General features: G+C 37.7%; 1 protein-coding gene across 2 annotated transcripts in view; it reads right to left on the bottom strand.

The window, feature by feature from the left end:
* Window positions 1-216: 216 nt before the first annotated feature.
* Window positions 217-27,442, bottom strand: part of sipa1l2 (signal-induced proliferation-associated 1 like 2) — an 82,120-nt gene continuing 54,894 nt past the window's right edge. For both annotated transcript variants that reach the window (XM_059537866.1, XM_059537867.1), the window contains 12 exons: window positions 23,400-23,624; window positions 19,309-19,446; window positions 18,748-18,842; window positions 18,414-18,520; window positions 16,464-16,885; window positions 15,113-15,337; window positions 13,005-13,134; window positions 11,341-11,560; window positions 8,329-8,460; window positions 2,079-2,199; window positions 1,792-1,873; window positions 217-1,645 (listed from right to left, as the gene is read on the bottom strand). In XM_059537866.1, coding sequence (XP_059393849.1) covers window positions 1,499-1,645; window positions 1,792-1,873; window positions 2,079-2,199; window positions 8,329-8,460; window positions 11,341-11,560; window positions 13,005-13,134; window positions 15,113-15,337; window positions 16,464-16,885; window positions 18,414-18,520; window positions 18,748-18,842; window positions 19,309-19,446; window positions 23,400-23,624 — 2,044 coding nt within the window. In that variant the 3' untranslated portion in view covers window positions 217-1,498. The remainder of the gene's footprint in view (window positions 1,646-1,791; window positions 1,874-2,078; window positions 2,200-8,328; window positions 8,461-11,340; window positions 11,561-13,004; window positions 13,135-15,112; window positions 15,338-16,463; window positions 16,886-18,413; window positions 18,521-18,747; window positions 18,843-19,308; window positions 19,447-23,399; window positions 23,625-27,442) is intronic.

Raw genomic sequence — 27,442 nt, 5'->3', positions numbered from 1 at the left:
ATTTTACACTGGACAATGACCAAACACTGTACCAAAACTGGCAATGTTTCCAAAATTAAATTATACATCGAAATGTATTAATTTTAATGAATTACACTAATAATGGATTTTAAAAAACCAATGCAAGATATGATGATCCAAATTAATAATGCCATCTTTGCATACGTAATGAATCGTTTCCCTACAGTTAAAGAAATCCAACACAAGCTCCATATCAAAATGACACAAGTCTTACTTTATTGACATCCTAAACTTTATTTTACAAAGGTAAGCTTTTCATTCCAGCCTCAATGAAACAGATTTACAAAGAAATAAAAACATCTTTAAAAGGCCATAAAAAACAACATCCTGTCCTCTAGCAGCATCTGAACATCTGAACTTCCCAGAAATAAACCATTTTATGTTTACAGTTATCTCTCAGCCAAGCTATACACAGTACTGCTGACAAGGTACACAAGTATACAAAGTACTGCCACATGGAGCCATTACTCTCTCTCTTTTTTTAGTGCAGAAAAGGAAAATACTCTCATTAAAATAACAATCTTAGGTTAAATAAGCTTAAATAAGAGGGCGAAGGTACAAGACACTTTTCTGAGGTACTTTACACCAACAAGCAGAATTTGGCTTTTATATTAAGTGGTTTACAGGTGCTAGTCTGCATGTACTGGCCCACCCACACAAGTTCAACTGTTTAATGTCTGTTTGGGTAAAACAACGCCAGTCAGCCTCCTAATGGATAAGAGCAGTGGGCATGGATTTTGTAAGCACTCAGACAGTCATATGATTTAACGAAAACAACTGAGGGACGATCCTTTTACCACCAATAACATCAGGCACACAAACATCTTTTTTTGTTTTTGTTTCCCTACATAAAAGCTTTAGAATACAACCAAAAATCACACTCAGTGCTAATCTTATTGAACAATTCTGTGATTACAGCATCAGCTAAATTATTGCTACAACATTTGTTTCAATGTGTTACTTTCTGTACAAAAACAGGTATACAATACACTTAGTCTTGGGGAGCTTCGGATACTAAGGAACGTTGCATATGGCTGGTCTACATTTTGACAAATGATGGGGTGGACAGCCACTAAGCCAGGAGTGAACTTGAGTTACATCGGTAGCTTGTAGATGTTAAGCCCATGGAACCAAAGATTTTAGAAAGAAATCACGGCTTTTTGCATTACATTCACTTACACGATCAACACATGTTCGTACCCTTCGATTGGTCATTAAAGATTAAATCTTTCCCTTCCAGCCCATATCACATACCTTATTTAATTTCTTACTCTCCCTTTTCTCATTCACATTCTCATGTCCTGCCAACTACGACTTAGTTTTTTTTTTAGTGTGTTAGCATATTAGCTCTGCACACGTTCACATTCAAATGCTGAAATTTCTCCCCTAACATCTTTTTTACAGTACGCTGGACTACTTATCCTTGGGTTATGTAGTTTGCGAAGCACAACGGGGGGAAGTCGTGGACTAGTTCAGCTCAAGGTTTCTTGTCAATTGTGTTCAGAAACAATTCAGTAAATCTCCTCAGCTGCGCGGCTGCTGTCTGGCTCTCTTCATGCAGTCGAAGGTTGTCTTGTCGGAGGTGTTGAACTTGTTCTTGGAGCATAGCCTTGTCTTCTTGCTCCTTTGGAGGATAATAACAAAGCATGCGGTTACAAATAACTACCTTGAGGTGAATGCTGCTAACAGTGCGTGTTCAGCTATGTTAAGGATTTGTTGAAGCATTATGTTTGCCCATTAAAGGCCTGTTATTATGTTTGGGACTCTTACCTTCCTTAGGTCATACTGCAGCTGTCGGAGAATGAGCTCCAGCTGGTTAACCTTCCCAGTGAGCAGAGCAGGAGAACCTTCCCTGTGTAGATAATAGACAGACAGGAACAATTAGACACAGAGGTGCACACATGACCAGACAGATGTGCATAGACATACAGACACAGACAAATACATAGAGAGAAAGAGAGAGAGAGAGAGAGACAGGCAGAACAGTAGATATGATATACCAATGTGGATGGATGTATATACGGATGGATGGATGTATTCTACATCTGCATTCTTACCCTGCTGGTAGGGTTGAGGCATTCACACATGCCACTCTTCGGTTGAGCTCCTCAGAGAGATCCAGAACCTGCTTGGCCTGCTCTTCTTCAGTCAGAGAGCTCAGAGAGGTCGCAGTCTGATCTATAAGTGAGCAAACAATTATTCTGTAAGAAATTCAAGCCGAAACATCCATTATCAGATATATGCAGGCAGTAACAGCCTAAGACTGTGTAGTGTTTTGTGTCTACACTGTTTATAGGAAATCCCCAAAGGCACACAGGAAACATGGAAGATCCTACTGCTTCAGCTGAGGTGATACAGGCGGATGTTCAAGGTAAGAGCTTTCAGCAACACCCAGAGCAAAGCTTATTAAATGTGATCCTTCTTTTCAGCTCTTTCTGAGGTGTTAGAGCTAACTGTTAAGCAGCTTCAGCAGAGCAAGGTGTTAATTAAGTGGGGAACGGAGCTCATGCGGCAGGAGGGTTAATAGCGAGATGGGAGGGGGGGGGGGGTTTACACGCTTTCAGGTGAGTTTAGCATTACACTGTCAGTCGGGCATATCATTAAGCATTCAAGAACAAGAACACACCGATATAGTGCCTTTACCTCCGCTGAGAGGGCAAACCGGGGGTGCAACTGTCAAATGTGCTGCTTTTTCGGTTGCACATATAGTGAAACTATTTAGATACATTTTTAAATGTCAATGTCTGCTCACAGACAGAAAAAGATGGACCAAAAGCCAATAAATGTTTTTTTTTTTTTTTTAGAATTTACCTTGCATCACTGACATAAGTAAAAACCAATTTCTATTCACTGATAGCAAAAGATGGACTAATTTTTATATATTAATGGAGTTACAATTTGAATTTATCCTATATCACTGGCATTCATTGACAGCAAAAGATAGACCAGATTTTTCTTTTTTCCATTTATGGACTTTTATTTTTATTTACCCCATATCACTTATATAAATGCATTTTACACTTGCATAAAACAAAACTACAGTATCTACATCCATTTTAAATACAAATAAATATATGCTTATTTATATGCCGAGTAAATATGCTGTCCAGTGAGCCCAGAAGCCGTAGCAGCACAGCTGTATCTAGGATCAGCTTTTAAATATAAAATAAAATTTTTTACCCATTTATAGCAAAATATAGACCAAAAGTTAATAAATATTTATAAGTTTTTATAGAGCTTTAATTTGGATTCACACAACATGTGTTTTGCACTTGGAAAAGCTGTAGAAACATGTAGTAGGTGTGGCCTCAGATATAGATTAATTATTTAGTTTCTGTTTTTTATAAAGACCTACAAGCTCTTTGTTAACAAGAATGCATGCACCTCATGAACCTTCTATTATTTCGTCAAACTCCGAGCCAAAAGTGTTCATGAGGTTCCTTTAAGAGCTCTCAGCTCTTCTAACACCTTTCAGTGCTTCCTCCTCCCTGCCCCCCATTTCATTTCATTAACAGTCTCACAGTAAGGGGTGTTAGTGGAGCTAGAGTTGAATGGACGGATAATTATTAGCACTCTGAACAAAAACACATACAAAGCAGCAGCACATGGAAATCAACAATGTAAGCTCACCTCCTCCCCACCCCCTTCTAGTTAGCACCCAAACCCTGAGGCAAAAGCTAACTTAATCATTTCTCCCACCATGAAACGATGGTCTCATATTGGTGACTATTTCGGGGCAGAGCTGCATACTCATTCCATTTTTCATATCCGGCAGGTCCCAAGAGCGCATCTCTAAGGACTCTTACCAATGCTGGAAGGTGAAGCTGCACACCGGCTGCTTCGCCAGACGCCCCCCAACCAATTAAAGCCATCTACCTCAGGGGTTCTTTACCTTATTGATGTCGGGGCCCAAATTTTACAGTACAAAGTGGCCCAGGGCCCAATCAAATATTAGCACTGTATTGGTTTATTGATCTCAGCCTTGGTTTGATTTGTATTCAATAACTAAATGTAATCCACTTGCAGGATTCAAGGAACCAATCAATCTGCATCAAGAACAAAATTAAAAGGCTCAAGTCAGGCATATTAACACAAAAAAAATCAGTAAGATTTGACAGATTTTACTTACAAAAAAATAAGATTTATATAAAATAAATAAAAACAATAAAATATTTTTGCTAAAATAAATTCAAATTAATATTCTTCAAAATAATTTAAATAAAGTGCAAATGAAAAAATATAGGCGCACTGACGGACCGCTCCTGGAACGCACTGACAGACAGTGTGAACGCTGGAATCCATTAACATGGATGCGTAAAAAAAAAAAAATGCAACGCATACGCGCTTCAGACGGAGTATGTGTGAAACAGCCGTAATTCAGCGTGTGCAGCACAGCACTCGGTACAGGTGGATTACAGCGGTAGGATTCGCGAGACCACGTGATTTGCCTGTCCAACACTACAGCCTATGGTCCAAAATTGTTTTTCTTGATTTCTGTGTGATCTAACATGGTTGGCTAAATGTTAATGTTTTCTCCGGTTTAATTATGTTTATTCCAGTCATACAACTCCTGCAGTTAAACTCCGCACCACTTCTTTTTTTAATTGTCCTTGTAAAAAGGATCTGTGGTGTCATATAATAATGTGACGTTTTTCAACTTTAAGGATGAACCTCTTGTCATCTATTTCTAGCCGCATGAATATATTAATGTGAAATACAATTGGGAATCTGCACAGGGTGTTTATTTTGAAATGCACATGATTTTTTTTTACCTCTATTTTGTATTTGCTGTGCGGTTTGGACGTGGGGTGCGTCAGAAATAGACTAGGTGCCTATCTTTAGCGAAGCAGTGCGGAGAGCTACTTCTGGGACGCTTTTGAAAAGTGCCGCGGAGTGTCTGGTGAAAACACAAGCATAGACTAGAGTGGCCATGATCAGCTCCGGTAACTGCGTCGGAGCCGTAACGTGCAGCAGACGTATGCAGTGGAAATCAGGGGTGAAACAGGCGTAACTTTTCCTTCAGGCTACGGTTGACTGAGTGTCTTCTTCTGCTTATTAGTGTTTGTTAAACAACTGAGGCATTACTGCCACTAGTGGTGGGATGGTGTATTGTAACTGTCTCATGGATAACAGTGGTCATTCTGGTGTCTTCTATTCATAACTTGTTTGGTCCCGCAGCCCTCGCAGCCCACAGGTGAAAAATGTAAAGTTTATTTGCGGCCCTCCAGGTGGCGCTCATGGCCCATAGGTCGTGGCCCTATGGTTAAGAATAGGTGATCTACCTTGTATTTTTCCCCATTCCACATGCAGATCAAAAGGAAATTCTCAGTTCAAGAAGAGCCATGCCATGCCATGCCCTCGCCAACATTCACCATGGTCTCCACAGCGATGGTTGAAGGTGAGGGAAAAGATGTAATTGCGCACGAGTAAAAGCGTCCAAAACCCAAAATGTGTAATTACAGCGAGCAATGGCTTGAGTCATTTCCCTAAGTGGTGTCTTGCTGGGCTCACGTTGTGATAATGGCTTAATTTCTCCATGCTCAAAATACGTTCTCCGCTCCTAATTAGCACCTTGTGGAACAATGTGCCTTTAGGCAGTCACAGGAAATGAATGGGAGGAAAATAGAGACATGGTGATTTCAACATGGTCAAGAGCAGTGTTAGAGACGGGTGCTGTTTTGTGCAACCTTAGTTAACTTTGTTAATGGCGTGTTAGAGTGGCTCAAGCTTTGTGGTGATGGGGAAACCTTGGTCAAAACACTTCAAAAAGTAGGACAAAAAGGCATTTTAAGGTTTTTGTGATTTTTTTTAAAAGTATGAATAAAAAGAATTGCTGTCTGCATTGTCTTAGCTACCAATCCACTAAAGGAATTATGCAAATCAGGTAAAGGCACAAACACACACAACAACATTTTTTTACTTTTACTTTGACAGAAAATGTGTAAATACTCTACCATTCATAAGTCTGGGCTTAGTAAGTTATGTTTTTTTAATTAACAGCAAAGATGCACCAAAAGTGAAAGTAAAGACTTTTATAATGTTACAATTTCTATTTCAAATAAATTACTTTATAATAGAATGATTTCTAAAGGATCATGAGAATCTGAGGACGGGAGTAATGATGTTGAAAATTCAGCTTTGCCATCACAGGAATACATTACATTTAAAAATATATTAAAATAGAAACAGTCACAATATTTTTACAATATTGCTGTTATTACTGTATTTTTGAATTTAGCCTTATTGAGCACAAGAGACTTGTTTTATACATATATATATAAAATTATATATACTGCAACATTAATTGTGCTGAGCTAACCATGCTGACCTTTGTGAATAAGGTGAATTTTATAATGAGCCTCATTTGCATTAAAAAAGGCATGTTTGAGCTCAAAAGAATGCCAGAGAGTAAATGTACAGTCGTGGCCAAAAGTTTTGAGAATTACATAAATATTAGTTTTCAAAAAGTTTGCTGCTAAACTGCTTTTAGATCTTTGTTTCAGTTGTTTCTGTGATGTACTGAAATATAATTACAAGCACTTCATACGTTTCAAAGGCTTTTATCGACAATTACATGACATTTATGCAAAGAGTCAGTATTTGCAGTGTTGGCTCTTCTTTTTCAGGACCTCTGCAATTCGACTGGGCATGCTCTCAAATCAACTTCTGGGCCAAATCCTGACTGATAGCAACCCATTCTATCATAATCACTTCTTGGAGTTTGGTAGAATTAGTGGGTTTTTGTTTGTCCACCCGCCTCTTGAGGATTGACCACAAGTTCTCAATGGGATTAAGATCTGGGGAGTTTCCAGGCCATGGACCCAAAATTTCAACATTCTGGTCCCCGAGCCACTTAGTTATCACTTTTGCTTTATGGCATGGTGCTCCATCGTGCTGGAAAATGCATTGTTCTTCACCCAACTGTTGTTGGATTGTTGGAGGAAGTTGCTGTTGGAGGGTGTTTTGGTACCATTGCTTTATTCATGGCTGTGTTTTGGGGCAGAATTGTGAGTGAGCCCACTGCCTTGGATGAGAAGCAACCCCACACATGAATGGTGTCAGGATGTTTTACTGTTGGCATGACACAGGCCTGATGGTAGCGCTCACCTTTTCTTCTCCGGACAAGCCTTTTTCCAGATGCCCCAAACAATCGGAAAGGGGCTTCATCGGAGAATATGACTTTGCCCCAGTCCTCAGCAGTCCATTCACTATACTTTCTGCAGAAGATCAATCTGTCCCTGATGTTTTTTTTGGAGAGAAGTGGCTTCTTTGCTGCCCTTCTTGACACCAGGCCATCTTCCAAAAGTCTTCGCCTCACTGTGCGTGCAGATGTGCTCACACCTGCCTGCTGCCATTCCTGAGCAAGCTCTGCACTGGTGGCACTTCGATCCCACAGCTGAATCCTCTTTAGGAGACGATCCTGGCGCTTGCTGGACTTTCTTGGACGCCCTGAAGCCTTCTTTACAAGAATTGAACCTCTTTCCTTGAAGTTCTTGATGATCCTATAAATTGTTGATTTAGGTGCAATCTTAGTAGCCACAATATCCTCGCCTGTGAAGCCATTTTTATGCAACGCAATGATGGCTACACGCATTTCTTTGCAAGTCACCATGGTTAACAATGGAAGAACAATGATTTCAAGCATCACCCTCCTTTTAACATGTCAAGTCTGCCATTCTAACCCAATCAGCCTGACATAATGATCTCCAGCCTTGTGCTCGTCAACATTCTCACCTGAGTTAACAAGACGATTACTGAAATGATCTCAGCAGGTCCTTTAATGACAGCAATGAAATGCAGTGGAAAGGTTTTTTTGGGATTAAGTTAATTTTCATGGCAAAGAAGGACTATGCAATTCATCTGATCACTCTTCATAACATTCTGGAGTATATGCAAATTGCTATTATAAAAACTTAAGCAGCAACTTTTCCAATTTCCAATATTTATGTAATTCTCAAAACTTTTGGCCACGACTGTAGGTATTTACTTCAGTGTTATTTAAGCTAGTGCCTGGTAATGGTGAACTAGTTGGTAAGAAAGATTTGTGTGCTGAAATACCACAAGCTGTCGAATGCTGTTTGACAGACATGAAGGCATTTGACTACATTTGTCTGGTACAAAAATATCCATAGAGTCAAAGGGTCAGTGCTGTCCTTTTGGAAAAAAATACCCAGTAGTTGTTCATTCCATAACAGTGAGCAGTGAGTTTATGATCACAAAGCATGCTAAATGGGTCAAGACTGTACTCTGCTGTGAATATGGTTTCTCAGCGACAAATCATTTAGTGTATACGATGGAAGCTTGTACCTTCAAAAGCTCGCGCCGCATCCACAAGATGTGACCAGTCGAGACCAGAAGAGGGGTCCGGCAAGGGCATCATACCAGTGTCCGCCAGCCTGGCCTTGTCTGCCAGCGAGCCATCAGAGAACCAGAGCTCATCTGCAGAGACAGCACACATAGTTCATTAGAGGACAGTAGAGTGCATGAAACAAACTTTACTACAGACTTTTTCATTTATTTTGTTTCTTTATTTCATCATGAATCAGTCGTCCAGCTGGAAGTTCTTTTAGCAAACCATATAACTTCTGAAAAATGGATGTATTTCCAAGAGAAACGGGATATTCAGTGAGAAACTTCATCCATCAATTGATTGGTTTATGAAAAGTTATACTATAAAGGACATACATTTGAATGCTGGATTGCTAAAATAATGCTTGGAGAGTTATATAATTAATGGTTTACATCCAACAACCCACATTAAATGTTTATTATTACTTCTATGGTTTAAAAAAACAATTGTGTGTATTTATTGACATTTGACAGACCACATGGCCTCCATGGAAAAGTCATTTTTGTGAAAGAGAACAATTTTATTTTGATGAAAGATTATAAAGACACTGAATCAATCACAATTAGAGCAGGAACACGCATTAGAAAAGTAAAAAAGGGTCAAATCTGATCCCGTATTGACTTTAAAGTGCTATCTGAACAGAACATTCTCTGACCTAAATGTGCCTTTACTAAATAATTTAACTCCTGAGAGACTACAATTACACTTGAACCATTCATCACGGATCTAATGATCAGTTCGATTGAGAGGAAACAGACAGTCACTGAGGACACAACTGAAGGGCCCTGACCGCTGCATAAACTACATTAAACATTCATCCAGTGGCAGAGATTTCAACTTGACAGGAAAACAGTTGCTGCTGCTCAACAGTCAGGGCCAAAGGGCAACTTTACCCGCAATTGGGTCTACTTACGGCGAAAGAATCAAACGCGGGAAGTCACAGAAGCAGAGGAAAATTAGCTCTAGGTGACCTAGAGAGCACACGCTTGCTAATTCACACACAGTCTGCTCATGCAGGCAGACAGACAGTCCTCGCCTGAGAGCAGAGAGGTGAGAGTGATTTGAATAATGAATGAAGTTGGCTGGCTTAGAGTTCTGCTATAATGAGAAGAACTACACGTTTCAGACAGCTGGAGAACAGCTCAAGTGTCTGTATGCGAAACACGCCAAGAGGCATTAGGGCCGTTCACACAGGACGTGTTCTTGTGTTCCATATGTGCTATTTATTGCTACAATTTTGCTTGTAGTTCTACATAACCATGCATTATATGGCTGTTGTTGTCTGTTATGGAGTGCCTTGATAATTTTTGCAGCATCCTATCCCACAAGCGCGATGCTTCTAAAACTAGTAAAGAAAATAGTTCCAGTATTACATCTAGAATTTTCTAAATGTGCATAAAACTTTTTTTTTTCAATTTAATTTAATTTAACAGAAAACCATTCCCTGTTTTGTTTAGAATAATATGTAAAAAAATAAATAAAAAAAATTGTAAACTAAATTTGAGAACATTGCATATATATATATATATATATACACACACACACACACACACACACACACATACACGCACACACACGCACACGCACACACAGTATATATATTTATATAAATACACATACAAAGAAAAAAAAATCTTTAATAAGATCAATGGAATCATTTTCCAAATACTTTTCTAGAAAAAAAGAAGTAATTAAAAAAACTTAAACATTGTCTCAACAAACACTGACATAAAGTATATTTTTCCACTAGAAATTATGATTTACCTTAAATGCATGGGAAACACTGTTTTATTCACAATCGTCTTTGCAATATTAATTTTTTTTTGCTTCGATGGAAACACATCTTACGTTAGCAATTGTGTACACGAGCAGAGTTGGGTAAGTTACTCAAAAAAAGTATTCCACTACAAATGACTGATTACTTCTTTAAAATTGTAATTTGACTTCATTACTGATTACTGCATTTAAAAAGTACTCGGATTAATAATTACTTTACTTTTAAGTTTACTTTACTTTTCAAGTTATCAAACCTAGAAAATACAAAAGAGAAACTCATAGTTCTTTTATTAAATAATGACTGAAAAAATACACAAGTAGCCTATTATTTTTATAGCCTACACTGCCAATATCTACAAAAGTTTTGGAAAATAAATACTCACTAGTCACTAAAATGAATGAAAATGACCTGAGAAATACAGTATATCTAAAGAAAGCTTGAAGTGTCTATTATTAAATGAAGTCATGTCGAAAACAAACATTCTCATAAAATAATCTGAATGAAACCAACACGAGGTACAGTCTCTTCCGTCTGAGCTCACCTATAATGTATCCACGCACATCACGCATTATGAGATAATCATCTATGCGAAACCAGTCTTTACTTTACTGCGTTACTGCGTGTAACACATTATCCCCAACTCTGCATGAGTTAAACTTCCCTTGAACATGCCTTCTGTTCAACTACGTCACGCTCCAGCTGTTGAACGCATGAACACATTCTGCTTTCAGTGACCAGTCCAGCACAGTTACACAAAAATCATTCTATTATAATGGTTTTCCTATTACATTACACCCTTCATCCTAATAGCATATTTCAGTAGACGTATAATAGTATGATTACAACTAAGTCTCTCAGGCATTAGCAGCAGATTTATAGTATCATTACTTGCTTCATTACCAAGTACAACATTAAAATCTGCGGAGGATAAAATTACAGAAACAGGAAGGAATGTGGTGAGCTTACAGAGGAGATGGAAAAATCTGTTATGAGCCAAAAAAAGCTCATTTATTCCATTATCATCAAGCATGTCTTAATGCAGGCAATCCGAGCGTTTACATTATATGTACAGCTGGTACTGTGATGCATTCTGGTATGAAGTGAGCATATTGACTCTTTATAAATGGAACCGTGCGATCTTTAAAAAAACTTTAGCATCACTGTCATGGTAACTACATCTGCAAACACTCACTTTTGAGCTGACTGGCAGTGTGGTTAAGACCCATGCGAGGTGGTAGGGTGCTGTGGTAGGGCAGGGCACTGCTGAACAGGATGTCGTTGGGCACGGCCTGGTCCAGCATGGAGCTCCGAGAGCTTGCTAAAGACAGAGCCCTTCGGTGGCTGCTGCACAAGCTCTCGTCTGAGAGCGTCCGGTACAGGGAGCGGCGTGGAGACTGACCCACAAGTGGTATCTGAAATAACACAAAAAGCATAGAAATAGAAGAGGATGAGTAACAGGAAGACAAAGAGAAAGCAGAAAGAGAGAGATTGAATACGAGAGGGGGGGAAGAGAAGATATTATTCATCACAATATGATTCTATGAAAGGCTCTGCAATATTGTTAATAAAACAGCCGTGGCAATAAAGCACATATCACTTAATTGAATTGTGGGAGAGAGATGGGGGGTGGAGAGCTGGAGGAGGGTGAGCTAAGGGAACATGAGACTCAGCTGGGGACCAATCAGCAATCAGAGTGAGTGACTGTGGGGCTGTGAGTCAGACCTATTAGAGTCATGGCGCTCTCATCAATAATGCAGGCGCGATGGACACGGTCCTCACAGGGGGTCTACGGGCGGGGGGAGGGGCTCAAACAGACAATTAGAGACATGAACGTGACAGAGGACCAGAAAGCCTCAGAGATGAGCTACTTAGAATAGCCTACAGGAATACTGTAGGCTATTACATTTACAGGAACAAAAATGAATAAAACACTGTAGAATTAATGTTTGTGCGAGCGAGACTGTATGCAACAATGAAATATGAATTCCTATTTTATTAAATGTCACAACAACAATAATAATAATGATATAAAACAATAATATCCTCATATTATCACTTATAAATATTAACATTATTATTATTATTATTATCAACATTATTAGTATAACTATATTAAGTCAATTAAGTTAGTTAGCGTTATTATTTAATTATTACTATAATTAAAAAATATTTTTATTATTATTATAAGTTAACAGAAACAATGTTGTTGTTAATAATAATAATAATAATTTTTTCCAACATTTGGAAATTATTATTCATAATAATTAACAAAATGTATTAAATAATGTTAAACATTTATATTATGCATATATTATGTATAAAATAGTTTTTAGTTCATGATACCCAATGCATTAACCAATGTTAATTATAGTATAGTGTTGCCTAAGAATTTCATAATTCGGATTTCGTTTCAAATTAACACTCGTGAACGTATGCATTATGCCTTTGGCTTTCTCACAAAGCTGCATTGGAACAATATGCATTGTGAAAAGTGCTATGCAAATGAAGCAAATTAAATCTTACAGTGAGACCAACATACAAGCAGAGTGTGTGAGCATATGCAGCTTTATAATCCACGCAGCTGTGAGCAGATCAGGTGAGGAAAATGACTGATTGTTGTGACCTCATTTCCTCCAGAAACTTCCATTAGTCAAACAAATGGCTGTCACCCAGGCTGCTGACTGGTTAGTTGATTTGCTTGGGATTGTAACACATCAATGAATAATGTGTTTAGCGCAAAACATGTTTTAAATGTATAATTCCTTTGTTTTTCAGTGTTGTTTTATAACATGTCCTAACTACAGCAGCGCTTGCTCACTGCATTACTCATCCTCCAGGGCTCAGCTCTACACTCACCTTGCCAGGACATGCCTGCCCCGGGGGACTGTCGGGTAGAAGCATCCTGAGGAAGGCCTCCTTAGAGAGCGTCTGGAGCTTCTCACCAGCACTGTTAACCACCTGGGATGGGTCTCTCAAATAGAGCCCCCTGAAAAAAGACACAGAGATAAAGAGGGAGAGGAACGGTGAAAGAAAATGAAACAAATTAGATAAAAAGAGAGGCATTAGCAGCAGGTTTTGTTTTAGTATCAATCTAAAGTGAATTGTGCCTCCTTTGTATGGGTTACGGACTGTAAATGTCTTTGTAAAGGTGCTACAGACAAAACATTAAAAAGGACTACAAGGACACAGCTACAGTTGTGAAGAAACAGGTTTAAGGGCCACTGAGTAAAGAACAGCCTTCACACAGTCATGACTTGAATCATCGGGGAACAAATCAAAACAAATCACTGACTCATGGGAGCTAAAAGGAACAGTTCACCCAAAAATGAAGATTTGTCATAGTTTAATCACACGTTTGTCGTTTTTCTCCAAAAAGGAGAAAAAATATAAAATCGCAGACTGCTGTAAGCGCCTCTACTACACAAGCTTTCATGTGTGGTTGCCAGATATCAAGAGTTTAAATCCCCAAATCAGAGCTTTTCTGTTAACGGGATACATTTTCTGCCAAGTGATTAGCTTCATTTTTAACCATGCTACTGAGGAATTACTATTAGGAATTTTTATGGTTATAATATTATAATTTTTTTTTTTTTTTTACAATTTCTCATTATGTAGACAGATAGAGTGCATATCTAAGTCTTTGATATTCATTTATATATTAAAATAGTAATAAACATTAGATGAGGTCAAATAAACAATGTGTACAAGTTCACATTCTGTTGGTTCATCGGTCAAAGTGCAAAACCTGAAATGTAAAAATACATTTCTCAAATGACAACAATTAATGCGATTGTAATTTTGAGCATTTTTTTAAAATCAGTTTAGACATTATACAGCATGACAAAAATTTGACCAAGTTTTGCTTAGACATTTAGTCGACTAAATGTTGGCTAAACAAAAACAGGACAGGGTTGACTAAACATGAGAACTAAAAAGTACATTTGACACAGGACTAAGATTAAGTTAAAAGACTAAGATTTAATTTAAAAACTGCTAACAAAATGAACACAATTGAAGAACATAACAAGATGTAATATTTTAATATACTGACAACTCTCCTCAGCAGAGGAACAATGTCTGATTCATGAATAACTGAGTCAGATCTTTTCAGAGAATTACTTGTAGTTCACCAAACAGGTCTGAATTATTTGTTCAAATTACTGACTAAATCTCCAGTTGCAGCTCACTAAAGGAGAAGATAATCAGTTAAATTGCCTGTTCTTCACATGAAACTATCACGTAACTGAAATAAAATTGCATAGGCTACTTTTTTTCAATGACATAAGGATGAGTAAATTACATCAGAATTATTTATGCGTGAACTGTCCCTTTAGGGGAGTAGAAAGTGCCATTTTTAAAGGACAAGAGGGAAGAAACGACTCAGTGAACAATTCAGGGCCAGGTAATGATCCAAATACCTTGATTTCCTCAACAGTGTCTTCAGGAGTAAAGACAACAAAGCCTCTGAGTGCCTGAGGCGGCAACAAAGAGGGGAAAAAATTATTACAATGATGAGCTTTGAATCAGTTCAATGTCCCTTTTGTTTTTAAACCTGACACAAGAGAAATATGAATTTCCATCAAATATGATCTGCGTCAGGAAACCGTCAGCATCCCCTGTTGAGCTTGTCAATCAAATCAAGTCTCTGCTTTAATCATCAGACAAACATTTACCAGGCCTTCCGTCTGATAATGTGAAGTGGCAGGTGTCAAGTAGATTCTGTCTGGATTCTGTTCGATAGAGGTTATATAATATGTCTGTTGACATCGATCATCTCTTAGATGCTGCTAGCAACAGATGTGTTACTGACCTAAAAGGTTATCCGAATGTCACTATTCAGTGTTACCGGTCAATGTATTCATTAACCAAAAAAGGCAACATAATTAAAGTGATTTAATCTCACTACGAATATTTGACAAGCTCCAACGTTACATAAGATACATAAAACATTAAGTGCTACTCACCTGAAGTCTCCTGCTTTCCCTTGCTCCTCCAGTAAGTGGTCATTTTCTCCTTTCTTCCAGCCAGTCAAATATTTCTCGCCATGTGGCTGGCAGCTAAGTGAGGGCTTCTCCCGTCCTCCCATTGGAGTGGTGTCCGTAGGAGAGATAATGTAGATTTTAGAGGGGTCAATGGAGTTGGAGTTCTTCGAACAGCGTTCAGAGGGGCTTCCAGAATGACGAGAACCACTGGGGGGAAAAAAGGAACTAAATGAAACTAACAACTCATTAAATAACTGATTTATCATATAATAATGCAGCCTGTCTTAGTAAGAACCATTAATTATCAGGTTTTAAGAGTATTCTTGTCAAGGCATGAACATGGGAAAAATCAAATTAACTGCTGAGACAGCAATAAACCATACAGCTGTTTCCATACTGCCTCCTGCACAGCAAGTATTAGTTTAGTATTATTTATAAACTATTATAGTACCATAGCTTTTCTTATATAATATATATATATTATAATTAATATATATATATATAACATTATGTGTTCCTGTAGCTCAATTGGTAGAGCACTGCCTTATCAAGCACAAGGTTGGGAGTTCGATTCCCCGGGAACACATGATATGTAAAAATTGATAGCCTCCAAGGCAACATTTGTAAATTGCAAAAGTTTTTTATCTAACATTTCTATTTTATTGTGGATTTATTTCAGTTTAAGAAAATGACTTTGAATAGTTAACAATAACAGCACTGCACAACATCATGTTTCTTTTATGTTATTAAACCAACTCCAAAGAACAGTCCAAGAGTCCAACTTGAGAAGATTTAAAAAAAAAAAAAAAAAAAAAAGGACTGCGGTGGAAACCGCTGCAGGGCTGATGAGATGATGTTTGGCTGTTTGTGTCAAATCACCTCATCTCTGCAAATTCAGATTGTTAGCAAACTCTCCACCTGTGCCTGTCTGTGTTCAGACCCATAAAAGCAAAGCTGAATACAGAAGCACCTTTTAATTGTATAACTGACCTAAATTTGTCAAGTTGGTCCACAAGAACAAGACATGCTGTTTGCTTTGAAAGCATTAAATGCCAGAATAGATTGAAAAGAAGATCTTGTGCTTTCATTGTTTTTGTCAACTAAATTTTGTTGGTATTTGTTTAATATTTGGCTCTTAATGTTACTGTCAAGTTAACATTCTTACAGAAGGCTAGCGTAATTATGGACATCCTAGTAAATGTGCGCAGCTGCAGAAAATGAAAGCAAAATATTGAAGAACAAAGCAGTTGTTGATAAGTAATCAACCATGATCCAAATCTTAAAAAAATTGTCAAAAATCTATAATAGTTTTTCACTCTCCTTCTCATCTCACCTCGAAAGTGAAGAAATCTCACTCAGGTCTCCAGTGCTGCCATCTGTGGTGTGACCGGTGGGTGTAGCAGCAACATATCCTTGAGACAGGAACATCTTTGCCCTTCCTTCATCTGTCTCTCCATCCTCATGGTATTCCAGAGGCCATGGGAGTCCCGTCTCAACCCTCCCATCCCTCATGACCATCCGTGAGGGTCCCACCCCAGTCAGGGGCAGGGCAGGAGGTGGAGGGGGCATGCAGGGTGCTGTATCAATGCCACTGTCAGTGGACGCCCCCTTTATGTAGGTGAGACCCAGGGACTCTGGATCCATTGGGTCTCCAGAACCAAAATGTTTTTCGTCACTGCCGCTAGAAGCATTGCTGGAGAGGGTGTTGTTACTGGAGTGGCTGGAGCAATGACTGTTGCAGCTCTTCTCACCAGTCTGGAAGATTATGCAAGATGACCAAGTGTTACAGTAGTTCAAAAATCTAGGCCTGGTAAGACTTTTAATGTTTCTTCATAAGAAGTCTCTTATGCTCTCTAATGCTGCAATTATTAATTTATTAACCTGCATTTATTAACAAAGACTGCATTTTTCAAAAATACCAAATTACCAATGCCAAAAATAAGAAAAAAAGATTTTATATATATATATATATATATATATATATATATATATATATATATATATATATATATATATATATATATATATATATATATGCACGTTTTACAAAAAAATATACTACAGTATTGAATACTTTTTAATTAATTTGAATTTACTAGCGACTGAAGATTGTTTTATAGCAAATCCTACAAAAAATGTTATCAGTGTATTATGAAATTAATTCAATAAAAAAAAAATCTATTTTGTTTTTTATTACATTTTTTTCTTCTGTTTTTATGTGCTGAATTACATAAGCACTGAATACGAGGCAGGCAAACAATTTATAGAAATTTGACATTTGTTTACTGCTCGGTGAAAATACACCTCAATAAAAATAGATGAAGGAAGACCCCTGGAGCGGTGAAGTGCATTTAGCAGAGCAATAACAGCTACAGATAGAAGAACTAGTGCTGCACCATTACCACCTAATGTAACCAATCTCAAATTCTCCCAATCTGTTAAATTGCATGATTTAAATTTAAGCCCTTTCAAATGATTTGAAAGTGGATGATTTTTAAACTTTAATGCACGGTTTACTTTGGAAGACCTACTATGGTGCACTATTTGCAAATATCCCCACTGGCAACTGGCTAAGCCAATGTGGTCAACACACTACAGCAAAACTGTCAGTTCTGTGAATCATGTAATGGAGGAATGTTGGGCTTTGCATAAGTAATAAGAGATAAACATGACCCATGAATTTACTTCTTGCCTTTAACATCTTCATCGGCTGCGTGCAGCAAGGGTAGGATGACCTATTTGCACTTGACAAATCAGGAGAATTTGTACTTAACCTGATGCACAAGAGAGAATGTACAGTGCGGTGTCCTGTAACTGGCGTCCAGTTTCTTACGTCAGTTCCCACAGGGATTGCATTACTGGATTGGACACTATGAGCCATCTGCCATAGATGTCAACCCCCCCCCCCTCCTTCTCCAAACCAGTGACCTCCCCTCCACAACCACATGGAGAAATGTGGTGCATTTGCAGTGCTGCCAACTACACGTTTCTGACTAATGAGGTCACTGCACCCATCAGCCACATATAAACACACAAACACTTGCACCAACACATGCATTTACTTAGCATATGTTCCTGTTGCTGTACAGTGCAAGACATTTACTGTATCTTAAAGATATCCACGCTCCAATAACCAAAAGTTAATGTGCAAACTAGGATATCGCTGTCTGGAAGGAATGTAGGCAAGCAGAGTAATTCAACTTCCAGTGTTATAAAAAAAATGATTAGTCAAATTAATTCAGAAGAATGAATGGTTTTATAGTTCATTTGATTGATCACTTACCCGAGGGAATTTACCAGGTGATTCTTTTGCTCCCTGTCTCTGTAAACCTCGGTTCAGGATCTTGGTGGATGGGATGTGCCATTTGGCTTCAGGAACACAAGGCGAACCTGGAAATCATGAATGTGATGTAATATGACATATGTTGATAGGAGCGCTGTACATTTGAATCTGGTTCATTTTAACCAAATTATTTATTTAAAAAAAAAAATCTCAAGTTATTTAATGAAGCTTAGTAAATTCAGTAAATTCAATTGGTAAATCAATGCTATAATTTGTTTGAAACTAATCTAGTTGAAACTGAATTGGAGTTTGAGAAAAAACAAGGCTTCCGTACCGGCAGATCGTGTCCTCTCTAGCTTGTGCTCTCTATCTCTGTGCCCATCTCCTTCTTTTTCTTCTTGTTCGTCGTGAAGGGCAGGTGATTGCGATCTATTGGACAAACAGAGCGCAAATGTCCACAGGCATTATTTATTAATGGAGTTTCAGTTTTATTATTTAAGCATATTGTATAAGCTTGATAACTGCATTTCAAATGGACTGAAAATGTGGCTCAATGTCTGAAAAGGCATTGATAATGATAACTGATCCTAGCATTGGTTGGGTGGGGAGGATTGTTTGCGTGTTGGTCTGTGAATGGACAGCTGATGTTCACATAGCTGGTCATGAAATATTAGCTCATAGTGGACATTACAGAAAAGAGGACATAGAATTACACTCCAATATCACTTGACTTGGCTTCATCTTCTACCTAATTCTGTTTGCACCAAAGATTTGCACCAAATCTCATATGATTAGACTCCTGCGATAACCTCTAAACCTGCTGGGCTCTTTGGCTTTGGGCTCTGGGCTCTTTGGTTTCTGAGTTACAAGGCTGCTTCAAACAGAATCTCATTACCCATCATAACTGGCTTTCTGCGCCCAGGTGCCACAGGGACCGGGGTCACTGGAGGTTGATTGGTTACTGGGAGAACTGCAGTAGTGCTGGCCGGGATTTCCAGACGGACTCTGAACCATCTCGAAGTCCTGCAACACCCTGCAATGAGCAAACACAGGACAGAAGCTCATTAATCAAAACTCTGGTGGCAAAAGCAATGAGAGCGCTACAGCAAGACTCATTCATATTCTGGGCCATTGGGAAGAAACACTGTCAAAAAAAGTGGTGGAGCAGACTCTATTCATAGCAGGACCCTGTGTCTCCAGGGCTGGGAACGTCTGTGCATTCCAGGAGGAAAAAAAAAGAGAAACGTACTCCAGGAAGGAATGACTGTCCATGAGCAGAGGACGAGATGACAGCCTGGGTGAAGAGGCCACAAAGGTGTATGCATTTCAGACAAGGTGAAGACACATGCATGCAACACACAGTCGCTCAACTGCACAAGAAGATTCACATTATGAAGGGATCCCAACTCTACAGCGCCAGAAAATCAAGTTCCCAATTAGCTCACCCTGAGAGGCGTCTCCTGAGAAAAATACTAAAGCAGGAATCAATGCCACATCAGACTAGGACATAATCATTCTGTACTTTTTTCCTTTCTCTTATCCGCAGGGTGGCATGTATCATCCTTAATAGCCTCTATGTGATCCCTTTTGGGCTTTCCCAGCGGATATGTCAGCGGAGAGGTGTCTGGATAATCAAACATTACCGTTATGAATCAGTGTTTTTTAAAGTTCCTGTTGCTGAGCCTGATAAAAACCAGGTGTTGCTTTTTGTTACCTGTCCTGACACATTCACAGTGGTGACCAAATACAGAATAACTTAATACTGAGATTAAACTAAAAAAACAAAAAAAAAACTGTATTTTCATCTCTCTCAGGCTTAACATTTGGACTCAATCTTATTTAGGGCAAATGTTTTTGGTTGAATGTGCCAAAAATTTCACATCACAACAAAAACATCAACACAGATAAAAAAACAGCAGCCTACTGTTCTATCTCGCTCTCCCTATACACATATTTAAATCGCATATAAATTTTATATATATATATTTTTTTTTTATTTATTTGCACAAGTCATACATAACTTCATTCATTCATTCATTCATTACGTGCGTGAACGAGTAAAATTTAAAAAAAAAAACGGAACAGGAAGAAGAAAATCTTATGGTACCTGTCGCTTATTTGTGCACATCAAAAAATAAATAAAAAACAGCTACTTTATAAATGGATCAACCCCAATCCTCACCCCAAACCCCAAGTATTTTCAGTAATACCTATCTTAACACTTAATTATCCTCATTTTAAGCGTGTTAGTCATCATTTTTCTTGTAACATTCCTGTATTTTTTTCTTATACAAATTCTTAAATTTACAAACACTTTTGCAGCACTTCAGTTCATAATCCATTATTAGCTTTCCACATAAAAATCAAAATCTTCAAGTCAACCAAATCTTTGAATTTTAGAAGTCCAGAATTTACAATTAAACTATTTGTGTGTTCTCTGTAGCCTGTCTTGTTGATAATCCTTAATGCTTTTTTCTGTAACAAAAACAGAGATCTTGTGTTACTAGAGTATGTATTACCCCAGACTTCTGTGCAGTATCCAAAATATGGGAGTATTAGGGAATTGTACAACATATGCAATGAAAAACAATCTAAAACATCTTTAACCTGATACAAGACCCCAATACTTTTACATACTTTACTCTTAATATAAACTATGTGATCTTTCCAATTCAATTTATCATTCAAAATAACACCTACATTTTCATTCTTTTTACAATTACCAAAAATCATGTATTTTGTTTTCTCCCAATTTAAACATAATTTGTTTTTGTCAAACCACTTCTTAACTTTTCCCATTTCTGAATTTATATTTTCTGTAATTTCTGACAAATTATTTCCAGAATAGAAAAAGTTGGTATCATCAGCAAACATCAAAAAAATGTAATACTTTAGAAACTTCGCAGAGGTCATTAATGAACAAAAGAAATAGTAATGGGCCTAAAACGGACCCTTGTGGAACTCCACATATGATATCTTTTAAATCAGATCTTTGACCATTCATTTGAACAAACTGCTGTCGATTGTTAAGATAACATTTGAGCCATTGATGAGCTGGACCCCTAATGCCATAGTTGTATGATTTTGACAATAGCAAACTGTGATTTATGGTGTCGAATGCTTTGCTTAAGTCGATGAAGACCCCCACTGTGTGTTGCTTATTCTCAGTTGCAGATGTTATTTTTTCTATGAGTTCAATTAATGCCAAAGCTGTTGATCTTTTTGCTCTAAAGCCATATTGTTTTTCAGTAATTAATTTATGTTTTTCCAAAAAAACACTTTTGAGCAAACCACTTTTCAAGGATTTTAGAAAACTGAGAGAGCAATGACACTGGTCTGTAGTTGTTAAAATGATGTACACCTCCATTTTTGAAAAGTGGAACGACTTTAGCGACCTTCATCTTCTCAGGAAAGACACCCGAATGTATAGAAAAATTAAAAATAAAAGTCAGTTTTTAAGTCAAGGATTAATAATACAGTCAATGGTCCTTTTTACAATGGCCATGTCAAGTCCATCACTATCAGTAGAAGTTTTATTTTCACATTTACTAACAATAGATTAAATTTCATTTTCCTGAACCTCACCCAGTAACATGGACCTCATTATTCTACTTTCCATTCTACAGGTAACATTTTGACTTTGGTTAGATATATCAATTGATTTGGCAATATTTTCCCCAATATTGATAAAAAAATGAGTTAAATTAGTTGGCGACATCTATGCTTTTGTTCATAACAGTTTCATTGTACACAAAATATTCAGGTAACTTAATATGTTGTGAGTTTGGTTTTATTATATTATTTAATATATTCCATGTTATTTTCATATTTCCTTTATTATCTTTCAATCGTTTATTGTAATAATCCCTTTTAGTTTCTCTTAAAATTGTCGTCAATTTATTTTTGTATGCTTTGTATTTGGCCTCGCAATTAGATGTCCTATTTTTTACAAAGTCTTTATGTTATCTATTTTTCTTTTTACATGCTTTAATCCTAATGTCATCCAAGGTTTATCACTTTTAGGGGTTTTCTTTGACAGCTTTAGTGGGCAGCATTTATCATAGCTAGATATATATATGTTTAAGAAGGTTTCATATGCTGCATTCACACAGACACCTGACCAGTTCTGTTGTGAAAGCACACTCCTAAAGTCATTTATTCTTTTCTCGGTTCTCACTCTAAAATATGATGGTTGATGTGAATTCTTGTATATCTCAGGTTGCATGTCATATATGGTAAAAACAGGCAAATGATCGCTCAAGTCATTTATCAATAATCCACTTTGAACAATTTTTTGAACATCATTTGTGACGATATTATCAATTAATGTAGCACATGAGCTAGTGATTCTGCTAGACTGTGTAATTAGATAAATTTCATATAAAATCACATCTGTGAAGCAGAATTGTAAATCTGATTCATATTCAATTGTAAAAATAGATTCATATATTACTATAGCAATCATAATTAGATTTTTCTGCAATAAGGAGAATGGGAAGGGGGAATGTCCTTAACTGTCATTAAAATAATGCTAAATGTAAATTTTTTATTTGGTAATAAGAGCCAGAAAAATGTTTATCCTTGTATCTGACCTCAGGCATTTTTGCTTTAGCTGTCCATATAAAACAGATTTTCAGATTAATCAGCATTATAGAAAATCTGGGTATTATATATCCTGAACATCATCACAGACACAGACTAGAACAGAAAAGTCCTAGGGATGATATTGACATCTTTAAAAAAAAAAAAATGCATTGCATGTGCCCAAATACAGACCCACATGCTGTAAAAGGGATGATGGAATCAATTACAAAAACCAAACCAATCCACTTTGTGCCTCCATGAGAATAACTTTCCTATAGTTTCTCCTTACATAATCATGAGAGTTGGATAACAGTATGATACACAAGTGAAATTACAGGTATACACTGTATAAGTATGAAAAAGCTGCATATGTGTTTGGAATGACAATCACATATCTCCTACCTGGAACCATCCTGGTACTTCTTATCAAAAGAAGTGCTACGTGAGATGGCAGCTTGGGCGTACTGGAACATCTGCTGGCTCGGGGAGGGTCGATCTGGACCCTGAGTGGGTGAAACACGAGACAGCGGCAGCCCCTGGGGAACATGAGTCATCCTGTGCCAACCAGGCCCAGTACCAAGAGTCTTGTACTCCATGATGGGGACACGATACAGCTCTGAGGCACCTCTGAAAAACAGAGAGAGGAAAATTACCATGGGTTTTTAGACTTGCTACCATGTTTTTTGAACCTGTATTAAAGTAACACAATTGTGTTTAGAAATACTCTACTACTTAAAAGCTTTTAAAAGAAGCCTCTGAAAGAGGCTTGATCAAAAATACAGTGATATTATTAATAAATAAATTAAATGAATGTAATTAATATTTAATAAATAATATTACTTTAACATTAATTTAAAATAATTTTTTCTGTTTTAAAATTTTAAAATGTTATTTACTCCTGTGATGGCAAAGCTGAATTTTCAGCATCACCCTTCAATGTTAAGCCTCATACACACAGGGCTGATTGTTGCATGCGCTTCGCCAACGTTTTTCACGCATATTTTGTTCATACTCAAGTGATTTTCGCTGGCTATGAGCCGAGTGAACATGCAAATTCACTCCCTGACATTAGATGGCGCTAAATGAAAAACAGAAATACCCCGGCATACATCAAATCCTTCATAAGTGCCAATCTCATTGGTCAGACAGTTTTTAACGTGGCGCTTTAAACCAAATTATTATTATTTTTAATTATGGTTTTACATCTCGAGTTTTAGGTGTCAGTGCACATATTCAGAATCTTCTCTCCTATTGGTTGTCACTTGCAAAATTCTCTGTTCAACTCCATAAAGTTATACCTTTCTCTACTTTCGTCACTTGACTCACATTGTTTGACAAGCCAACATTCTGTCGCCAACGGTCGCTGTCGCTCGTGTCGCCGGAAGTCGAGTTGAAAAGAACAGTAATAATTTGAAACAAATCTTTTGTAATGTCTTTACTGCTACTTTTGATCAATTTAATGCATCCTTGCTGTATAAAATATAAATATCTGACACATGAATTTTGAATGGTAGTGTAAACACATTCATGGACATTACCAAGTATTACCTTTTAATACCATTGCAGTTCTTTTTTACACACATCAATCACAACAGTCCAACATTTAACATTGTGAACCGTCGTAAAGTGATTTGTGTTTTCAGGTTGAGTCATATGAACTTTTCTGTACAGGCAAGCAAGAAGCAGAAAGCAGAAATTCCTGCTCCGATAAACAGGACGAGACCAATACTGTGCTTGGCATAACATACATCCAGCATTACTGTCATCTTTACCCAATTACTCAGATAGTGTAGATAGGACATAAGTACTTTGTGATAGGTGCCTACATGAGCTAAGCTAATCAAGTGTTTATCTTCACTTAAAGCTGCCATGGAATTCAAAAATCACTTTTACAAGGTGTTTGAACACAGTTGTGTGGCCGCAGTGTGTGAAAACAACCAGCCTATAAGGGTAAAAATTCACTCACTCATTGTTTTATAATTCCAAAAAATCATAAACAGTCTCTCCACATGAGCAGTTACAGACTATGATGACATAATCGGTGAAAGTCCCACCCATTTGTGACACTTTCTGCCCTATTAGAAAATACACAGCCCTGAGTGAGAAGCTGCGGTCCACCATTACTGTTCTCATTGTAGCTGCTGGAGATACAATGTCAGCGCCAAAGAGCCATTAAAAGTGTCTGTGTATTGGGATGCTCCAACCAACATAGGAGTCTCCATAGACCACTGAGGACAAGGTGATTTCATTTTCGAATGAAATGTCCCAGAAAAAAAGGAAATGTCCTATACTTTGTTTTACACACGCTTTACAAACATTTTACACCAGACTCGACTGCCTCACAAACGAGGGTCAGTTCAGCACTGCTTCTGAAACCAAACTTGCTTCTGAAAGAGGGATCGATATCAACGCTTCGTGCAGGTTTGCAAAGTTTTTGCAAAAAAAACTCCCACGGACATGAAAAGCAACCCATGGCAACAGTGTTAAAGTAGCCCAATTCCACAGGAAAACCGCAGATTTGGCAACACTGGAAGGGAGACGGGAGCACCGGCTCATTTTCATTTAAAGGGGACATAAACAAACAGAGCGTTTTGGCTCATACCCTAAAAGTGCCAATTTCAAGAAGCTATAAAAAAAAAATTCTGTGAAGTATTCAGAGAAAAAACTTCACATACACACTCTGGGGACATCAGAGAACAATTTAAAATATTGTATCAATGCATTTTATGGCACCTGTAAACAACTTGCATTATATCAACAGCACAACATCTAATTATAGAAAAGCCTGCGGGGATTAATCACATATATACCATGTATTGGCCTGCTTTTTGGGTGGATTGCTGCTCTTTTCCTCAAGTTAATTAGCCTTGAAATGGCTAGAGGTTGAACTTAGCATTGTGGGGGCAGGCTGCTCCTTACAAAAGAATAAGGATTATCATAGCAGCTGAGTTAACAGGTCAGAACACCCCCAACAGTGGGATCGCTTCCTTCACACTTCTGAGCTGACTGGAAAATTCCCGGCTATTGACGCTTATATACACACACAGAGGGGTGTAATTGTCTAAGAACACAATGAAAAGCATGGATTCATTTAGTTTGTTACATTAATTCTGTGATCCCGTTCTCCAGATGGTCAGATTCTGAATTTCTGAAAGTTTTTCTAATTCAAATTCTCACTACTAATTTGTATCAAATGAGAAAAATACAAAATAGAAGCATTTTCTCCAGTTGTCTCAGGCTTTTGGACCCCACTGTACATAATTGTGAGCTTTATTTAGAGCCAGGCTATTTCTATGAATCCATTCCAATTTATTAATCTGGATTACTTTTCTAGTCAGCCTAGTCAGTTAGTAAAACACCAAATTTAGTGTCAAGGGAAGAACATGTAAGTGAAATTGGCAGATTGTATTAAATGATAATCACCACAGGAACGTTTGGCAAGAGAAAAGACATCCGCAAATTACATGACAAATGGTATCAGATAAATGATGCACTGTATTTTGCTATGATTATCTGTGGCGTGTGTTATTAGAGAGGGAGAAACCAAAAGAACAAACAGAAAATTAACACAAGTTCAGTCTACGCCAGAGGGATTCATTGATGGTTAATCTTGCGTTTCCACTTTCTAATCCACTCTGTTCCGACCACACACACAGACTGCTCCCAAAACAAGACTCTCTGGTGATCTTCTTGAATCGCCGAGAGCTCTTAAGACAGATTCTCACAGCCTCTACAATAAGATACAGTTCTTCAAAAAACTACTTCAGTGAAGAACACCACACTCTTGGACTCTCACACACAAATTCCTGGATTTGAGAAATGTCTTAGAAAGTGTTGTGAATGAAAGAAACACTATTCATTTCAAGTTCAAGACTTCTCTAAAGACTGCAGACTTTAATGGCGCATTTCCACTGCGTGGTACGACTCGGCACGGTTTGTGTTTCCACTGCAGTACCGCTTTTGAATGGGTGGGATTATTTACATGTCGTTATAGCTGCTCCGCCTCTACTGCCACAACTCCTAGAAAAAACTTTTTCATTTCATGTCACTCCATAAAGCTCTCGCTGGATGCGCTCCTATATCAACGAGAGGAATGTCTGTACTTCCACAAAAGACAACAAAACATTTTGGTTGTTATAAAAGGGTGCTCGTTCAAAACAGCTGCATTCGATCCTTCGCTGGCTGTGCTGATTTAAATCTAGTGGTTCTTTTGTGTTGCAAGTTCAGTGATGCAGGTAGTGAAGAATCTCACCGGCCAATCCGTGATCAGCAGAGTTACACATCACATTTTGGTAATGGCACGGTTCACTTGGAACCTCAACCGAGGCGGTACTAAAAAAAAGTACCAGGTACCAGGTACTGTACTACCCAGTGGAAACCCCTCCAAAAGTGAACTGTACTGAGCCGTACTCTGCCGTATCATGCAGTGGAAAAGCGCCATAAGA

The sequence above is a fragment of the Carassius carassius genome, chromosome 44 (assembly GCF_963082965.1).
Source record: "Carassius carassius chromosome 44, fCarCar2.1, whole genome shotgun sequence".
NCBI lineage: Eukaryota > Metazoa > Chordata > Actinopteri > Cypriniformes > Cyprinidae > Carassius > Carassius carassius.
The sequence above is the reverse complement of the archived record's forward strand: the minus strand, read 5'-3'. Positions and strand labels throughout refer to the sequence as shown.